This window comes from Ornithorhynchus anatinus, chromosome 20 (assembly GCF_004115215.2).
Source record: "Ornithorhynchus anatinus isolate Pmale09 chromosome 20, mOrnAna1.pri.v4, whole genome shotgun sequence".
NCBI lineage: Eukaryota > Metazoa > Chordata > Mammalia > Monotremata > Ornithorhynchidae > Ornithorhynchus > Ornithorhynchus anatinus.
Genome location: NC_041747.1, coordinates 13,828,127 through 13,847,125, shown reverse-complemented (window position 1 = coordinate 13,847,125; position 18,999 = coordinate 13,828,127). Strand labels below are relative to the sequence as shown.

The 18,999-nt window shown below is 44.5% G+C and overlaps 2 protein-coding genes across 6 annotated transcripts in view; both read right to left on the bottom strand.

The window, feature by feature from the left end:
• The window catches only part of RGCC (regulator of cell cycle), a 12,045-nt gene extending 10,741 nt beyond the window's left edge, over positions 1 to 1,304 (bottom strand). Inside the window, exons 1-2 of the mRNA XM_029047737.2 lie at positions 1,225 to 1,304; positions 24 to 206 (exon numbers count right to left, since the gene is read on the bottom strand). Coding sequence (XP_028903570.1) covers positions 24 to 206; positions 1,225 to 1,267 — 226 coding nt within the window. The 5' untranslated portion in view covers positions 1,268 to 1,304. The remainder of the gene's footprint in view (positions 1 to 23; positions 207 to 1,224) is intronic.
• Positions 1,305 to 5,002: 3,698 nt separating this feature from the next.
• The window catches only part of NAA16 (N-alpha-acetyltransferase 16, NatA auxiliary subunit), a 56,070-nt gene continuing 42,073 nt past the window's right edge, over positions 5,003 to 18,999 (bottom strand). For 4 of the 5 annotated variants that reach the window (XM_029048291.2, XM_029048293.1, XM_029048295.1 and 1 more), the window contains 11 exons: positions 18,486 to 18,558; positions 16,534 to 16,703; positions 16,059 to 16,211; positions 14,194 to 14,322; positions 12,103 to 12,316; positions 10,894 to 11,087; positions 10,079 to 10,187; positions 9,482 to 9,580; positions 8,011 to 8,154; positions 6,925 to 7,022; positions 5,003 to 6,620 (listed from right to left, as the gene is read on the bottom strand). In XM_029048291.2, the coding sequence (XP_028904124.1) occupies positions 6,420 to 6,620; positions 6,925 to 7,022; positions 8,011 to 8,154; positions 9,482 to 9,580; positions 10,079 to 10,187; positions 10,894 to 11,087; positions 12,103 to 12,316; positions 14,194 to 14,322; positions 16,059 to 16,211; positions 16,534 to 16,703; positions 18,486 to 18,558 (1,584 nt within the window). In that variant the 3' untranslated portion in view covers positions 5,003 to 6,419. Of the gene's footprint in view, positions 6,621 to 6,924; positions 7,023 to 8,010; positions 8,155 to 9,481; positions 9,581 to 10,078; positions 10,188 to 10,893; positions 11,088 to 12,102; positions 12,317 to 14,193; positions 14,323 to 16,058; positions 16,212 to 16,533; positions 16,704 to 18,485; positions 18,559 to 18,999 lie in introns of those variants that run through there. The other variant, XM_029048296.2, reaches the window with a different exon arrangement.

Here is an 18,999-nt window from a genome sequence, read left to right as displayed (position 1 = left end):
AGAGGGGGCCAAGTGGAACTCACTGTCGCAGTCGCTGAAGCCGCTGCTGTCACTGATGCTGGTGCTGCTCCTCCGCTTCATGCGCTGCAGGTGCTCCTCGTAGCGGAAGCGGCGTCGGTGGAAAGGGGACGAGAAGTCGGCCAGCACCGCGTCGAACTCGCACAAGGCGTCGGCCAGGGCCGCGCCCGCCTCCGAGGGCTCCGGGCCTGCAAGGGGAAGGAAGGGAAGGCTCAGCCCCGGCTCACTGGGTCGCCCTGGCCTCACCCCTGCCTGCCTGCCTGCCTGCCTGGGAGCCTCCACCCCTCTGCTCGCTATGGATCCCAAAACTTCGTTGGACCAGAGGGCCGTGTGACCTTGGACAGGTCACTCAATAAGGTTGGTGTTTGTTAAGCGCTGACTCTGTGCAGAGTCAGGAGATCCAGGGTCCTCAGGTTGTCCCACGTGAGGCTCCCAGTCTCCACCCCCATTTTCCAGATGAGGCCCAGAGAAGTGAAGTGACTTGCCCACAGTCACACAGCTGACATGGGGCAGAGGCGGGACTCGAACCCGTGACCTCTTTCCACTGAGCCACGCTGCTTCTCTCCACTGGGCCTCATCTGTCAAATGGCGACTGAGAGTCTCGGCCCCACGTGGGACAGGGATTAGCTACGATTAGCGCGTAGCCAGCCCAGCCGGCGCTTATTCATTCAATAGTATTTATTGAGCGCTTACTATGTGCAGAGCACTGTACTAAGCGCTTGGGATGAACAAGTCGGCAACAGATAGAGACAGTCCCTGCCGTTTGACGGGCTTACAGTCTAATCGGGGGAGACGGACAGACAAGAACAATGGCAATAAATAGAGTCAAAGGGAAGAACATCTCGTAAAAACCGATGGCAAATAAATAGAATCAAGGCGATTCTATTAACAATTCATTAACAAAATAAATAGGGTAACGAAAATATAGACAGTTGAGCGGACGAGTACAGTGCTTGGCACATAGGAAGTACAATAAGAAGCCTGTTAATATTGATTATTATTAGGAAGCCCCGCTAAGTACTAAGCGCTCGGGAGAGTGCAATACAACGATAAACAGACACATTCCCCGCCCGCCCACGACGGCAGGTCCGCCCGGGAGTCCGAAGGTGGTGGGTTCTAATCTGCGCTCCGCCAGCCGTCTGCTCCGGGGCCTTGGGGGGGGGGGGGAGAGGGAGATGGGGCTGTGTCTGGGTCCCGGGCGCTCACCTGTCCCCGGCGAGGGGCGTCCCGACAGCCCGGCGGCCTTCATGGCTCCCGCAGCTCCGCTCCGTCTCCCTCCAGCTTCGTCTAAAGCGGCGGCGCCCCCCCGGCCCCCCCTTATATACACGCCGGGGGCGGGGCCTGCGGGGGCAGGGTCCTGATTGGACGAGCCCCGGAGTGGGCGGGGCCTCCGGGGTGGGCGGGGCCTCTGGAGTGGAAATTAATAATAATGTTGTTAAGCGCTTCCTATGTGCAGAGCGCTGGGGGAGATACAGGGTCATCAGGTTGTCCCACGTGAGGCTCACAGTTCATCCCCATTTGACAGATGAGGGAACTGAGGCCCAGAGAAGTGAAGTGACTCGCCCACAGTCCCCCAGCTGACAAGTGGCAGAGCTGAGATTCGAACCCATGACCTCTGACTCCCAAGCCCGGGGTCGTTCCACTGAGCCACGCTGCTTCCCTATGTTGGTATCTGTTAAGCGCTTCCTATGTGCAGAGCGCTGTACTAAGCGCTGCGGGAGATACGGAGTCATCAGGTTGTCCCACGTGAGGCTCACATTTAATCCTCTTTTGACAGATGGGGTAACTGAGGCACAGAGAGGTTGTGACTTGCCCACAGTCAGAATTCGAACCCATGACCTCTGACTCCCAAGCCCGGGCTCTTTCCACTGAGCCACGCTGCTTCTCAAGATGATGGCACTTGTTGATAAGGATGATGGTATAAGGCACTTCCTCTGTGCCAAGCGCTGCTCTAAGCGCTGGGGGGGGGATACAAGGTTATCGGGTTGTCCCACATGGGGCGCACAGTTTGAATCAAATCCCCATTTTACAGAGGGAACTGAGGCCCGGAGAAGTGAAGTGACTTTGCCCAACACCCAGCTGACAGGCGGCAGAGCCGGGATTGGAATCCACGACCTCTGACTCCCAAGCCGGGGCTCTTTCCACTGAGCCGTGCTGTCCGGCACTTACTCTGTGCCGAGCACCGTTCTCGGCCCTGGGGGAGATACCGGGTGATACCGGGTGAGGTTGCCTCACGTGGGGCTCACAGTCTTCATCTTACAGATGAGGGAACCGAGGCACCAAGAGGGGAAGTGACTCACCCAAAGTCGCACAGCAGCTTCTGGCGGCAGCTTCTTTCTTTTGTAGAAAAATGACGCGGGCGGCAGCGGCATGAGGACCGGAGTCCCTTCTTGACTGTAAGCCCAGTGTGGGCAGGGATTGTCTCTATTGCCGAATTGCAGTTTCCAAGCGCTCGGGATGGTGCTCCGCATACAGCAAGCGCTTAATAAATACGATTGAATGACTGACCAGAGTGTGGTGAGAGAGCAGAAGGGAGGTCAGCGAGAATGCTGAGGTTGAGGTTTAGGTGAGATAATCGTAATAGTAATGATTAGGGCAGTTATTAAACACTTGTGCGCCAAGCACCGTTCTAAGTAATCACGTTGGACACAACCCGTCCCACAAGGGGCTCACACTTGGAATTCTCAGGAATTCTCAGAAGCCTGATGTGACTTGCCCGAGGTCACACAGCAAACATGGGGCAGAGTCAGGATTAGAACCCAGGTCCTGCTGACTGAGCCACACTGCTCAGATGGGGATGGTAAAGGTTTGGAGAAGGGGACGGATGCTAGAGATTTTATGAAGGCAGAAATAATAGGATTTGGTGACAGAATATTTGGGTTGAGTGAAAGATTAAGCATAATGCCAAGATTTCAGGTTAGGGGGACAGGGTTTGCAGGGGAAGATGAGTTCCGTTTTGGATGTGTTAAGTTTGAAGGTTTCAGTGGGACATCCAAGTAATGATGATGGCATTTGTTAAGCGCTTCCATGAGCCAGGCACCGTACTAAGCGCTGGAGTGCCAAGCACTGGGTCCCGAAGGCAGGAGGAAACATGGACTGCAGAGGAGAGAGGTCAGAGCTGGAGAGGTAGATTTGGCGATCGTAGCTGAAGTCATAGGAGTGAATGAATGAATGAGTTCTTCAAGGGAGGGGGGTGCAGACGGAGAACGGAGGGAGACCCAGAACTGAGCCTTGAAGGACTCGCATAGCCAGGGGTGGGAGGCAGAGGTGGAGCTCTGAGTTGGAGACTGAGAATGAGCGGCCAGAGAGATAGCAGGAGAACCAGGAGAGGACCCTATCAGTGAAGCGAAGCTTAGATAGTGTTTCCAGGAGTCGGGAGTGGTAGAGAGTCAAAGGCAAATGAGAGATGGAGGAGGATTAGAATGGAGTAAAGGCCGCAAGGCTTGGTTAAGAAAGCAGATCGTCGGTGACCTTTGAGAGGGCGGGTGCAGGTGAGTGAAGGTGGACGACTGAAGGGGATCAAGGAAAGAATTGGAGGAGGGGAATTAATAATAATAATGGCATACGTTAAGCGCATACTACGTGCCAAGCACCGTTCTAAACGCTGGAATTGGAAGCAGCGGCATCCTTCAACACCGTAGACCAGTCCTCTGGGCCCGCTATCTAACCTTTATTTTAAAAAATATCGTTCTGTGCACATCCCCCCACTCCTCAAACACCGCGAATGATTGGCCACTCCTCTCTGCATCAAGCAGAAAGTCGCTTTAAGGCTCTCAACCAGCTGTCAGCTCTTTTCCTGTTTTCTCCCCCAGTTCATCCACTTCATTCCTCTCAAGCCAACCTAACCTACTTAATGTGCCTTGGATTCCCCCTCCCTGCACCCACAGATGAATTTTGCCAGCAGGGGTGTCATTTACATTTAAAGCAAAACATGTACATAAAGTTATATGTTACGATGCAGAAAATATAACACAGTACCTCATATATACATACCTTAAGCACTTGGGAGAGTCCATTCCAAGTGATATTTTCCTTGCCCAGAGGTGCTTACATTTTAATGAGGGGAAATGAGTCATAAAAATATGGTAAATCCAGTAATCAGGATGAAAACAACATACTAAATAAATCGAGGATTGAATAAAATCTGGTAATCAACAAATAAGTGCTGGGACAGAGTATAAACTAATACAAAAGCTACAGGGATTGATTTGAGGAAGACCTTTCGCAAGAGGTGAGATTATTTTGGAGGGTTTGTTAGTTAGTACCCGGGGAACAGGGTACACCCGGGGAGTGGACAAGGGAAAGTTGAGAGCGAGGCCAGGCAGTAAATCAGCCAATCATTTTTATTGAGCACTTACTGTGTGCAGAGCACTGTACTAAGTCCTGGGGAGAGTACAATATATCAGACACATTCCCTCCCCACAGTGAGCTTACAGTCTAGAGGCATAGCTAGGAAGTTGGTTTGGGAGAGGAAGGAAGAGAGCAAGCTGGAAATACTGTGTGAAGCTCGAGCAATTGAGCACTCATTTATTTTTTTATGGTATTTGTTAAGTGCTTACGATGTGGTAGGCACCGTACTCAGCACTGGTGTAGATACAAGCTAATTGGGTTTGACTCAGTCCCTGTCCCACAAGGAGCTCAGTCTTAATCCCCCTTTTTACAGAAGAGGGAACTGAAGCGCAGAAAAGTCAGTGACTTGCCCAAGGTCACACAGCAGAGAAGTGGCGGAGCCGGGATTACCACGTCCTTCTGACTCTCAGGCCCCATCCACTAATGCCATGCTGCTCGCATCTTCTTGGTATTCAGAGGGGCCAATGTGGGGACGGATAGCTAAGGGATGGGTGCCAGCCATCTCCTTGCTCAACAGCTAAGTCTGATGTCATTTCCACTGCCTCAAAAATCAACTTGCTTATTTTAGGGAAAACAGCCTCTTCTCTAAAACTGGGACTGAGAATCACAACAATGAAAATCAAAGCCAACAGGGTAACTGTGTACAAAATAATTTATTACAGCGGTACATAGGTTGGCATTATTTTACAGTGAACTTTTTCATTCAGCAATTTTAAATCTAATGGATGAGGCAGAAAGGAAACCATTTTAATTAGAACAGTTTATTTGTCTTAGTAAAATCTCCCCTCATGAATTTATATTTGCCTTAGGTCTAGTAACTTACTGAAATATTTACATAGCAATGAAATAAAAACAAAAACACAGAACGATTCTATTACAGTTCTTTTTGTACAAGCCAACGATACTTTCAGATTTGAGAGTGATTCCCAGAGTATGCAGAGCTGTCAAAAAGTCACTGATCTCCGCAATATTACATCTTAACGATCAAAGTAGGAATACTTACAAATTCTCCTGTGTTGTCGGTACATCTGAATACATTTGACAGTTCTCCGCTTCGGAGTACCTAATTTGCAGGCTCTCTTGAAGGACTTCAGTGTAAAAATAAACACTCCTCAAATGAAAGCAGTTGTATTTTTAATTTAAAAAATTCAATGGGAGGGGAGGGGCAGGCACCTAAAAGATTTCCCACTGAGGTATCCTGAAAACAACTGTGAATTTCTAGTTCTCTCTCTGCATGGTTTTAGTTTTCTGTGTAAAATCAGAGTATTTTTTTTAATGGATAAATTGCCCTTACAAAAACCGAAGAATATGTGGAAGCATCTAAACTATAAAACGATATCCTTTGCGTTGATATTTAGAGAAATGTTGATGAAATATTTTAACTGCTTTAACGGTAAAACATTTTTAAGACTTTAAGGTTCAAGATTTTTCAAGGAAATGAATTACGTGTGGAACATTGGAGAGGAAAGCGTTTCAAACACTTCCATTAATTTCAAAAGCAAAATGTCTGCATTTGCCAGGTTTGATTTCCCAGAAACACAGGACTGGGAGGGGGGAAAAAAAAAGTCATACAAGACAGCCAACATTTCTGTAGTGATGTACTTTAAGGAAACACCCAGACACCAAGTGATCAAACTAAAATCCAAAACAAAGAGGCACTGGGAGCCAACCTGACTGACGGGACATTAGAATTAGTCAGTTCAAACTGCTCAATGTTTACAGCGACCAAATGTTCTCCTACCTGCAACATTCAGGGGAAAGCACGATCCCGAACATTCTTGTAACGCTCAAAATATGAGGGTTTTATTGGTAAGATGAAAACGATACAAGTATAAATATGACAGATGTTGATTATGGATGTTTAAACATTGGCAATCTGGGGGCGGGGAGGGACTGGGAGAACCAAACGAGCTGAGAGCACATTCCATTTTAATTTTGCTATCCAATTCGTTATTTTGTACTTGTAGGTATTAAAATGTATCCCGGAAAAGAACCCTGATCTCAATCCAGCCATAACCACCTCCACAAAAGTCTTAAATGTCTGTAATGTTTCAAATTTCATTAACTAGCACATCATGGTTAGTGGCCGTGTGGTTCACTGATGAAGAACTACTATCATCTTCATTTGTGGCAGGCAGAAAGGTGGATGTAAAAGGAAACAGTTTATGACATGCTGTCCGGTATTCCTTGTACTGAGTACTACAACTTCCAAAGCTGCCATCGAGAAGTGCCTCAAAAACCTTTGTCAGAGTCTACCAAAACAAGAACAAAAAGTCTAGAGTAATTACAGATGGAAATTCAGGCAACAGTGTAGAGGTGGCAAAATGTGCAGCTGAAAGCAAAAGAAACCCAGAGTGCTTAACAGATGCCAAATAAATGATCACCACACCCGGGGACTCTTAGGAAGCATTTCTCTGGGGTCAGATAATTTGACCACATATCCCACCAAAATTCACATAGCCCAAAGTCAAAGGTGAAAAGGCTCATTTTTAAAACAACGCTAAAAGGAATAACTCAGAGTAGCCAACTGTGGCCAAATTTTTTTAAAAAGTTTACCTTCACATTTTTATCTCTCACAGTTTCATCCAATCTTGTGGCAATAGCAATTGCCTTTTCTTGTCTTGATTTGTCCAGGAAATACATCATTTTAGCACCTAATTTACCAAGAGAGAGAAACATTTAAATGGAAAGCATGAATATTTTTAGTGATTTTTTTCATTTATTAATATTTCAGTCATTTTCTAATATACAGAGTAACCTGAAAAAAGTTAGAACAGAAGAAACGCCATCCTGGATCAGAAAATGAATCACCTTAACCAAGTACACTGCTTCCATGAAGTCACTGAAGAATCCCTGGAAGGGGATCACTGCTCTCCTTTGACATCTATAATTCATGATCTCTTCCATTTTATCTCGGTCTGATACTATTTATTTTTACGTTGTTCTTGTTTCAGCTCCCCTTAGGTATCCATCGCCAACCCGCCCCCATTTACTGGGGGCCATGAACCATGTCTCCTTTTCATCTGAGTACCTTTCCCCAGAGCTTACAACAGTGCTTTGCCATTTACTATATTATGATTACTACTACAACGTGGACTGGTCTCCCATTTACGTATCTAGAACCTCCTAGAACCAAATGTCCAATTTAGTCCCCGACCTTCCGGGAATTAGCGCTTATACTTTTTTTTCATCCTCATCTTGAAGTTTCAAAAGGCACTTGCTAGTTCTAAAGCTCCGGTGAGCAACCATTCTGCGTGTCCTAACCACCCCTCATGACTTGGTGGATTTAATCAACTCCCTTTCAGCCTTCTTTCCACTCTGAAGAGTTTCCATCTCTTTTGGTCTGTCTTCACAGGATAGTTGCGCTATCACCCCCCTAACCCCCATATTTTCACTAATTTTTTTCCCTAAATTTTTCTGACCTTTCATGTTTTTCCTGCAGTGTGGTTTTAAAGCCATTTAAATTATTTCAGCCTTCCTATCACACAGGAGTCAGAGAGAAGGTTAAGGCACCTCAGAGTCAGCCTTGGGATCCCAGAGTGCCCCAGAAACCACCTTAGCTGCCGCCAGAATTCCAAGGGGCTGTTACCTTTCAATCAGTGGTATTTACTGAGCGCTTACTGTGTGCAAAATAAAACTAACCTGAAAGTAGATGCTGGACAGAGGTAGCATTTTGTTTGAGAAACTCTTCGTTGAAACTTTCCAAGTCCTTGTTAACAAAGATTTTCTGCATTTCTTGCGTTAAAACTTTGTTCACAATTTCTGGGAGATTACTATGACTTGACACTGGGAAAAAAAAAATAGCATACTCTGTGGCAGGGTTGGATTTATATCAAAAGTCATAGCATCTTTTAATACTAAACCGACTTAAACATTTAAAACCAGGAGCCAGCAACTGTTATTTTGTGTAGAAGGGTCCAGATTGTGCCAGATTCCACAGATGAGGTGTGGTTGCTTAACCCCGGGGGTGACAATGACCCCAATTTTATTTTTTACATTTTTACATATCAACAGCTGCTTACTTTTACGCCAACCCAGCCCCTGATTACTCCTAAACACTGGTCTCTTCAGTTTCAAGCACCCAGGGTCCAGTTCAGAATTTACTCAATTGTATTTACTGAGCGCTGACTGTGGGCAGAGCACTGTACTGAGCCCTAGAGAAAGTACAACACAACAATAAACAGACACATTCCCTGCCCACAACAGTCTACAGTCTAGATTCAACAATCTCCTTCGGGAATCACGGGACCAAGTAGTTACTGCTGCTGTTTACCTCACCTACAACCCTTAAACTTCAACCCTACAACTTCACCACGTCCCTTCAACCCCCACCCTCCAAGCAGTCCATTTTAGTCTTCCCCTTCCCCTCCTCCAACCAGCCCCTCCCCATCCTATCTGTCACCCTGTCCCATCCCCTCATCCCCCATGCACCTCCCCCAACCAGCTATCCTTACCCCACTAACCTCCCCCGTGCCCCAAAGCCTCAACGAAGTGTGACCTGTGGAACCCTGCTCCATCTTGGGTAAGCTTCCTTCCTCCTTGACTGGTTCCTGCCCCAATCACTGCTCTTCCTGACCCTCACTGCAACTTGGCTCTCCCCAGACGACAAGGTCTCCACTGCTGCTCTGTCTGGAGGGGTCTCATCTTGGCCCACTCCCCAAGGCTCACAGGGAAAGGGGGAGGTTTTGGCTCCCTTCTTGCATCCCAATGCTACTTTTGCATCATTCCATCTCTCCCATCCCTGTCTTGCCCTTCCTTCGAATCCCATATCATCCACCTCTACCACCCATTCCAGATTCCAGGAAGGGTCACCTACCTCCCCCCAGGACCCACCTCCACTTTTTTAACCAATTTGAACCCTTTCTCTTATTCCTTCTTTCTCCATTCCTACATTGATCCCTGGCCACTTGTCCACTGTATGACTTTGGGTAATTCACTTAACTTATCTGGGCCTCAGCTCCCTCATCTTCAAAATGGAGATTCCCTATGCCTTTTCAGTCCTAACAGACTGTGATTATGTTCTATCTACCCCAGCACTCAATACAGTGGATGACACATAAGTACTTTAACAAATACCACAATTACTATTATTATTAGATGACCTTGTACTTACCACATTTAGAGAACTTAATTAAGCATTCATGTAGCCATGGATTATTACTGTTAATTGCAAATGCTCTTTTGACTGACTGAAGCATTAACAGAAACTTTCCTGGATCAGAAAAACCAAAGAAAAAAATCATTTAAAAATTATGGGTTTTTTTCTGGGTAACAAAAGACTACTCTGAATATAACCACCCCCTTCAATCATAACCCAGAGCTTGCTAAATTTACCAAAAAATTTTGGTCAACTGAGAGTGGAACTCATTTTTACATTTCTCTGTTCTTTAAGTAATCATGTTAAAATTCTACTTAGTAATGTTCAGAGGGACACACTCAGCCAGTGAAATTAAATGAGGCTCATACAGTTAAATGCTTTCATGTGTTTAATCTCCTAAGAGGCAAGGCCTAGAACAGTGCTTGGCGCATAGTAAATGCTTAAACCCCATCAGTTATTATTATGAACACCATTTTCTCTTTACCTTAAATGAGTCTCTTTAAGTGAGAAGCCACTGGCAAAATGCCACTGCAGTAAAAACCTCATATCCCCGTGAACGTATTCCTCAGGAAACCCAGTACTTTAGGCAAAAGTTAGATAGCTCCACTTTACCTTTTCTAAAGTATATTTCAAATGCTAAAAGATGGGTATCTATGTTATCAGCAACCAGGTTTTTAAGTGGAATAAGGAACTTAATAGCCTCTTCTAATGGATTTTCTACCTGTTTCAACAAAAAGATAAAAAAAAAACACTTCAGAAAAAAACTGCAAAAAATTTTCCCCTATACATCTACAATTAAAACTCTTTATTTTCCTTTGTTGGGAAATGAAATTCTACCTAAAACTAAATTATAGCAATCATCTAATTTATAACCACTTAATTCTTTGTTTTTTAAAATCATTAAAAGCAATTATATAAACTGTTGCCAAAAGAGCCATGGATCTGAATTTCTGCACTGCTACTCGGGACATAACTATTTTACTTAGAGGGGGAGAAAAAGAAACTGGGTTTAATATTTGATGAAAATATTGTCAGTTCCCTGCCAAAATGTGTTTTTACTATGCCTTCTGGATAGAGTGCTCCTGGGGAATTAGGGAACACTGGACTGACATCAGTCATCAATCCGGAGAGAACAAGAGGCAGTGTCGGAGGGAAAGGATTGTATGATTGGTCAAGGTATGGGTTTCGAGATGCGAGTTTTCCCAAAATCAAAATGTAACCACAGGATAAAGGACTGCACTTTCCTTAAATCGCCAATAAGTGGAGTTCACTAGGCTTTGCCAAAAATTGTGGTCCTTATATGCAGAAAACTTTGAATTCAAGACGTTAAGTGTTTACATTTAAATGATCAAACATCAGGAATAGGGTGAATACATTTTTTAAAAAAATTGTACAATATCACTGTCAAGTATTTTCCCTTGCTTTACCCTTTCCAGTTTTTCAGGAACTAATTCTTCCTTGGGACCACTGGCTTCTTCCTCTTCCTCGTCTCTCTTTTTTTTCTGATTCTTTTGCTGTCGTTCTCTCTCAGCATGCTTCCTCTCTTCTTCCAGTTTGGCTTTTTTCTGGGCTCTTCTCTGCTTGCTAAGCACTTTCTTCAGTTCTTTGGCTGACAGATTTTCTAAGAGTAGCCACAGAGGTGGGAAGAAAAAAATTCAATCCATAGAGCATTTAAAAGGAGGATCACCTTATCATGCCACCAGGTTACTTCTGTTTATGCCATAGAATCGAGCTGAGAAAGGGCAAGATAGCTTTTCGATCTTCTCTAATTTATTTCGACGCCTCTCAGATGTAATGTGTTTAAAACTTCAATGATATGGGGACTGTGGCTTTCAAGAAGTAGATTAAACGGACATGGGAGAATACATGCAATTCAGTGATGTCACAGCAACACTCCGCTTGAATAATTTCTGCAGCTGTGCAGGTTTTTTCCCGTTTTCTTGGTTCGACAACTAGGCATCATTCCTTACATAGCATCACCCTCCTGCCCTTCCTTACTGCTATCACCACCATTTCACTCCACTGGCTCCATCGCCTCTACCTCCAATTATGCTTGTCCTTATTCTTTATGGTAACTGGTAAGTGCTTACTATGTGCCAGACACCGTACTAAACGCTGGGACAGACACAAACTAATCAGTCGGACCCAGTCCTCACTGGGACTGAGACCCGGGACTCGCGATATTAATCCCTGTTTTACAGTTGAGGTAACTGAGGCAAAGAGAAGTTAGGCGACTACCCAAGGCACGCCCAGACAAGTGGTGGAGTTGGGATTAGGGCCCGGGTCCTTCTGACTCCCAAGCACGTGCTGCTTCATGTCCTGCCTATATTCCAAACACTTTAAGATCTCTGTGCCTCAGTTACCTCATCTGTAAAACGGGAGACCTTAAGCATTTTGCTATGCAGCCCACCCCCAGCCCGAGAACAGTGATGTCCTTATAGTCTGCTGCTTCCCCATCTGTAACTTCTTATTTCCGTCCTGCCCACTACAGTCGAGAGTCTTTTAAGGGCTGAGATGATGTCTTCCAACTCCACTGTACTGTACTCTCCCAAGCACTTAGCAGACAGCTCAGTACACAGCGAATGCTCAGTAAATAGCATCGACTGATTGATAGATTGATTGATTGATTGAGTTACCTGAGTTCACTTCTTGTTCTTTGCTTTCACTGGTTAATGGATTATCATGTAACTTCAAGTATATTTCAATCGCTGATCGAGCAGCCTTGAAGTAGAAAGCGTGTTTTCTGAGCACATCCTCTAATCTCAGAAGGTCAACATAGGCACGGAGAGTCATCTTTCTCATGCAGTACGTATGGAAGTCAAACTGATCATCTGTTATCTCAAAAAAATGCTTTAAAACAAAAACCACAAGATTATCCCTTAACAGGTAGCAATAATTCTTACCTCTAATGCCCTTTAAAACAGAAACAATGGGAACGTTTTTAAGAGCGGTATTTACTGCAAGCATTTTTTGAGGTCCTGTAAACAGAGTCGGATTACATGTAAGGACAGTCATTGAGGTTTCCTGAATGTTAATGTTAACATTAGAGCTGAATGTTCTAGCTCTCCATATAATCCTTCTTTATGGTGATATACGCCAAAAAAATTAGAAATTGCTTCTCAACCTCTTCCTCCTGAACGGCCATGGAATTCCACACGTGGAAATTTCTGAGCCCTTGGCTCATCTAGTTCTTTCCCCCTTCATTTGCACGACCCAGACAGCTAAACCCAGGTTGGATAAATGAAATGAGAGCCCTCTATTACCTGCTAACAGAAATTCCTCCTCTCCTTTGGTAGACCCCTCCAGAGCTTAAGTAACTCTTGATCACTTAAATCCTGCCTTAGGCTCATCCTACATTTCTCTTCATGCACTTTAAGCACTTACCTTTCGTTCTACAGACGAACTGTTCCTCCGAACCCTCTTTATAACAAGACACTTTTTCAAACTCTAGAATCTCAGCTCTTCATGAAGTTCCATTTCTAATTTTCCCCTCTATGCTCTTCCCATTTTCCTCATACTCAAAGCTGCCCCCACGCCCACTTCACACTAGGACAAAGGGCATCTCCTTTGCTTCTACCTTCTTCCCCACATCCGCTCCTTGACTCCTCTGGCTCATTTACCGCCTTCATCGAACCCTCTCAAACTACTGGACTGTGCCAACGGAGTAATTCACCATATGAATTAGAAGCAGCGTGGCAAATAATCAAAATAATAACTTCCCTGCAAAATTTCATTTTCCCCCAGGGCACCTGCCCAGCTAAGCTCCTTCTGATCGGTCTTAGCGATTTCTCGTCATTAGCCTGATGTTCGGAGGAGGTGGAAAATAGAAATCAGGTAGCCATCGAGCAGCCAAAGTAGAAACTTTGAAGGACTACTGACCCAACTGTTCTGCCTCCTTACCTTTGTCATCACCCTCCCCTCCCCAACACTAAGAGGCTTTGCCTCTGGGTCTCCTCAGCGTCTCCATATAGGGAAACGGCTAAAATCACCGCTGTGGTTTAGCAGCGGAGGCAGTAGACATCAGGCTCGCCTGACTACAATGCCTGTGGCTTTATACCGCGTCAGCATGGCAACAGGTGGGTTGCCAAAGGTGATGCATTTACGGTTCTTTATCCCCTGTTGTCCATTTGGAAGAAGAATGCTTCAGAGATGACAAAGAACAGGAAAACAAAATTCACACGCAGGAGAAGAAGTCTCCTCACTTCACCTATCACGGGACAGTAAGACAACTCAACGGGGAACACAAACACCATGCAAAAACCGACCGAAAAAAACGGTAAGGCTGTGGCGGGCCAAGGGCTGCATGTGGGCACAAATGTCTTGGAAAGAACGGAGGACCAACTGGAGAGACACTGGCTGGGGATCAGATCCTGGTGTAAAGAGGACAGGTCAAATTCAGAGGGTGCTACAGGTTGCCATCTGCTCAAGGGGTCCTTTGAAGCTAGGCTAGACTCACTAGAAGAGAGGGATTATGAAACAGTATGAAAATGCCAGGTAGATGGATGCTGAAGAGGGAAGTCGCGGTCTTTTTAGGAGGACCCTTAAGCATCTTAAATATTGGAAAATAGGCGCCGGCAACTGGACACAAACTCAGAAAGTTGGGAAGCGGCTAGGAACGTTTTTCTCCATACGGCTCTCCACTAAGCGGGAGCAGGCAGGCACTCATTGACTTCTGCGTCTGCCTAATCACCGCCTGAGAGAGAGAGAGAAAAGTTGGAAGCGCTTACCCTTTCCATTTCGTAGCACTTCTTTAAGGCATCTCCAAATTTTCCCAGCCTCTGATAGGAAGAAGCACACTCCGTCTGGAACCACATGCACTGCATTTCATTTAGATTTTCCATGGCAGACGTGCCTTCCTGAAAAGGGAATATTCAAAACTATTTTGAAACCAATACGATTCATCTGGTCTTCAAATCTTGTCTGCAACCCAAAACTGGGATTGGAAGGTTTGTTTCCTCAGATTAGTATTTTATGTGACCGCTCGCTATTGGCAGGGAAGGTGTTTGTTGTCGTATCGTATCCTCCCAAGCGCTTAGTCCGCTGCTTTACACAAAGTAAGCGCTCAATAAACACAATTAAAGAAAAAGAAATATGTTTCACTTCATATTGTTTCCCTCAATACAAACCATGGCTATAAAATAATCCCATTTTAAAATTACTTCTGAATCTTGTAACAGTAGTGACTGGTCCGAGATACCATATAATAGTAATAATAATGTTGGTATTTTTAAGCGCTTACTATGTGCAGAGCACTGTTCTAAGCGCTGGGGAAGACACAAGGGAATGAGGGTGTCCCACGTAGGGCTCACAGTCTTAATCCCCATTTTAACAGATGAGGTAATGGAGACGCAGAGAAGTTAAGTGACTTGCCCACAGTCCCCCACCTGCCAAGTGGCAGAGTGGGATTCGAACCCCTGACCTCTGACTCCCAAGGCCGGGCTCTTGCCACTGAACCACACTGCTTCTATGACAGCAGAATAGCAAGTTGGAAAGTCTAGCAAATGATGAAATGTTTCTGAGGGGAGAAAAAAAGGGAATATAAAGCTTGGGCAGCTGGATGTGCAGTGATCTTGTCTGCTGTATGGGTTTTAATTAATGAAACAATTTAAAATTGCTTTTTTCACTCATCAGAAGCTAAACGATTTGATTATCGAAACCAATTTCCAATGCACAATAGAGGCAAGATGCTCATATAAAGATAAAAGATATATGCATTTTTGGATGAAGAAAAAGGGAAGAGATGAAAGCCAAAAGTTTGGAGTAAGTCTTAAAGGCAAATCTAGAATCTCGATATGTAATTCCAGGAAAAGACCCTGACTCTGGAAGGGCCAAGGAATCTATGGAAACTCCATTCAAGTAGTCATTAGATAATCCTTACTACAATTCCTACAATTACCAGGGACAACTTACTTTTGTTCTTTTTCTCATTCGTTACGTCATCCACCCCAAAATAATTCTAGTGGAAATGCATTATTTAGCAGGCATACGCGAAGCACACGAATACTCATTTTCCAGCATGATACTCACAAACTGGAAACTAAAATACCCTACAAGTAAGGGGAATTTAGGCTGATTCCCCATGGAGATTAATTTTGCTGTAGTGGAGAGTTCTCTCTCCTGCAGTGCCTCCTTGCATTTTAACCTGAATTAGAAAACTAGCAACTACCATTTCCCTAGGCTGATTTAGGAGGAAAAAAAAAAGCTTTCATTGTAAATATTCAAGGACTGTGTCAGCTGATGATAACACAATGTTACAATGGATATTATCTAAATGACCTTGTTTTTCTAATTCAAAATAACCTTAAAATAGTCCCAAGAATTCCATTAAATAAGGGATTTATTCTCTCACTCCAATGTACAGAAACCTTTTTTTTTTTGATCCTCAAGGTTGTTCATTTCTTAGAATTTAGAAGTGACCTTCGGAAAGTCACTCTCTCGGGGCTTTAGTTTCCTCATCAGTAAAATGAGGGAGGGAGGCATATTGTGAGAATGTGGGAGCGGGGCTGTGTCCAATCCAATATCCATCCCAGCGTTTAGGACCTAAACTAATTTATTAGTGCTTAATAAATGGCATAATTACAATAATTATTACCCTTGTGAACTTTGAACACATTTCTTCTGCCTCTTTCACCATATTCGCACGCAGCATGTATTTTGCACATTTAGAGTTGATGAATCGATCGGCTGTATCCAAAGACTGAGCTTCATCCATCCATTTAGCAGCTTCTTTGAGATTTCCTATGTGCTATAACAGAGATATTACTAGGATTCATATCATTCAAGTCAAAATTATTTTGGTTTATAAAAAATTTAAGAACCATTTACATCTTATCACTGCCTTCACAGCTGTGAAGTTTCCAAAATTAAACCTCCAGGAATTGGATGTGATCATCAGGGTACACTTTATCAGATTAATTACAATTAACAATTTCTGACAGCTGAATCTGGGTGAATTACACTGAACCCCTCAACCGAAATCGAATACTATCCAGGTCCAGGAAATCCCAGGTTTACAATATATCGGGCACCTCCTCTCTCATTGTAACAAGGTTGCAACACAATTTTACCTTGTAAATTTTTGCTTTTATATAGAACAGTTCTATTAATGTTGGTGTGCTCGCAATTGCAGCATTAATGTAATCCAAAGCCAGCGAACATTGGCCAAGTTTGTCAAAGTGCTGGGCCAGGAAATGCCGAACCCAAAGAAGTGTCGTTGGGGGCTCCTTCTCTCCATTTTCTGCAAAGAAGCACACATTCGTTTCAGAGGCCAATGCAACTCATTCAATCCTATTTACTGGGCGCTTACTGTGTGCAAAGCACTGTACCATGCGCTTAACGTAATGAACAGCTGCACTTAAAAACCTGGCAACCTTAATTCCAACGCTGTTTACTAAAATTTCCCTCTGTATAGATCCTCAGATCTATTGAGTGCTGACTGTAGGCAGAGCACTCATCCTTTGCAAAAAAAACCCAAAATTATTTCTAAACTGCCATATTCTTATTTAGACCGTCTACTTTCTGACACAAGCGATTCTAAAATACAGACCTAATTTAGGAAAAACAATGTCAAATCAAAAGCCTAATCCTATGGGACAGAAACTCTGTAGAAATCTTCAAATGATGATCGGATGAGGGTGGGGGGGGGAGTGTCTCAAGCAATCATTCAATCACTGATGTTTACTGGGCACTTACTGTGCACAGAACACTGTGCTAAGCGCTTCAGAAAGTACAACAGAGTTGGAAGATGTGATCCCTGCCCAAAAGGAGCTCACAGTCTATAGGGAGAGAGAGACTATAAGTGGCAAGAGCAGAGGCTTGGGAGTCAGAGGACTTAGGGCCCGGCTCCGCCACTTGTCTGCGTGACCCTGGGCAAGTCACTTCACTTGTCTGTGCCTCAGTTACCTCATCCGTTAAATGGGGATTAAGACTGTGAGTCCCACGTGGGACAACCTGCTTACCTTCTATCTACCCCAGTGTTTAGAACAGTGCTTGGCACATAGTAAGTACTTAAATACCATAATAATAATAGCTATTATTTTTATTTACTGTTAAAAATGGCAGATGAACCTCAGTCCTGAGGCTTCAATCAATCAGTGGTATTTGAGAGCTGTGTGCAAAGCACTCTATTAATAATAATAATAATAATAATATAATAATGGTATTTGTTACACGCTTACTATATGCCAAGCACTGTTCTAAGTGCTGTGGTAGATACAAGGTAATCAGGTTAGATTCAGTCCCTGACCCACATAGGGCTCACAGTCTTAATCCCCATTTGACAGAAGAGGGAACTGAGGCCCAGAGAAGGGAAATGACTTGCCCAAGGTCACAACCGAATCTGGCTGTGGCCTTAAGTCCCGCACCCGGAGAGAGCTACCAAGCGTCCAGGAAGAGCAGGCCCGAGGGCCGGCTGGGTGTGAGCATCCTCTTGGAGCCCAATGTGGACGCCGGCTCCGATCCCCGGCCGCACCTGGGGGCGAAGGGGAGCCGCGGGAAGAGCGTGCCAAAGCATCCCCTTATTTTCCCCGGAGAAACTTCTTCTCAAATGCCATTTCTGAGAAAAAGGAGCTCTCCTGAGAGCGAGCATTTACTGGGAATGGAGTAGGCTCTTCTCCGGCAGGGATGGAGGGGCGCCTACATCTGTTGCTCTTGTGTTCACTCTCACGCTCAATTCCTCCGCCTCTCCCTTCCTCTCTCTCCCTCTCCAGTGAGTTGCACAATTAAGTGTGCACAGTAAGTGCTCAATAGATACGACTGAATGAATGAATGCTAAAATCAATGGATTGATTAGTGGGGATTATTATAGCAGGGAGAATTTGGGAGGTGGGTGAGAAACGCTGCAGGACTTTAATAGGTCCATTTTATTAAATGCTTATTACTGTTATCACTGCTAATAATAGTGGAATCTGTCAATCAATCGATGGTATTTATTGAGCACATACCACATGTTACGCACTGTCCTAAGCACTGGGTCAGATACAAGCTAAATCAGGTTGAACCCAATCCGAACAAGACTTACCATGTGGGCTGAAAAAGTCACATGTTTTCAGGGAGGCTTCATAATTAGTGACAAGTTCCTGGATGGTAGTAACCTGCATCCAAACAAACACAGAAAAAATGTTGCTTTTAAAACCACAGTCTTTGAATTTATTTTATTTCATTCCAATGATAATCGGTTGCCTTTTAAGGAGGCCGTACAAAATATTTTATGGGGAGGGGGACCCCAACTGCCACTCAGAACTTTTCAACTGGGGTAGGAAAATGGCAAATGAAAAAGGCATAGCGGTTCCTTCATTTTCATAGTAAGAAATAACATTTGCATGTTAAAGAAAACTTAAAATCCAAATAAAAATATATTTCACCAAGTGCAAACTGTGACTGGCTACATTCCTTACAGTACTGCCTTTGGGAACTTTTCAAAATGCATATTTGCTGCAGCCATTTCCTATTCCTGGGGCCTTGCTCCAGGCCAGCCAGGCACCGTGGGCTGGGAAGGACCCAGGCTGGGGCAGCATGAGGCCTCCACACCAAAG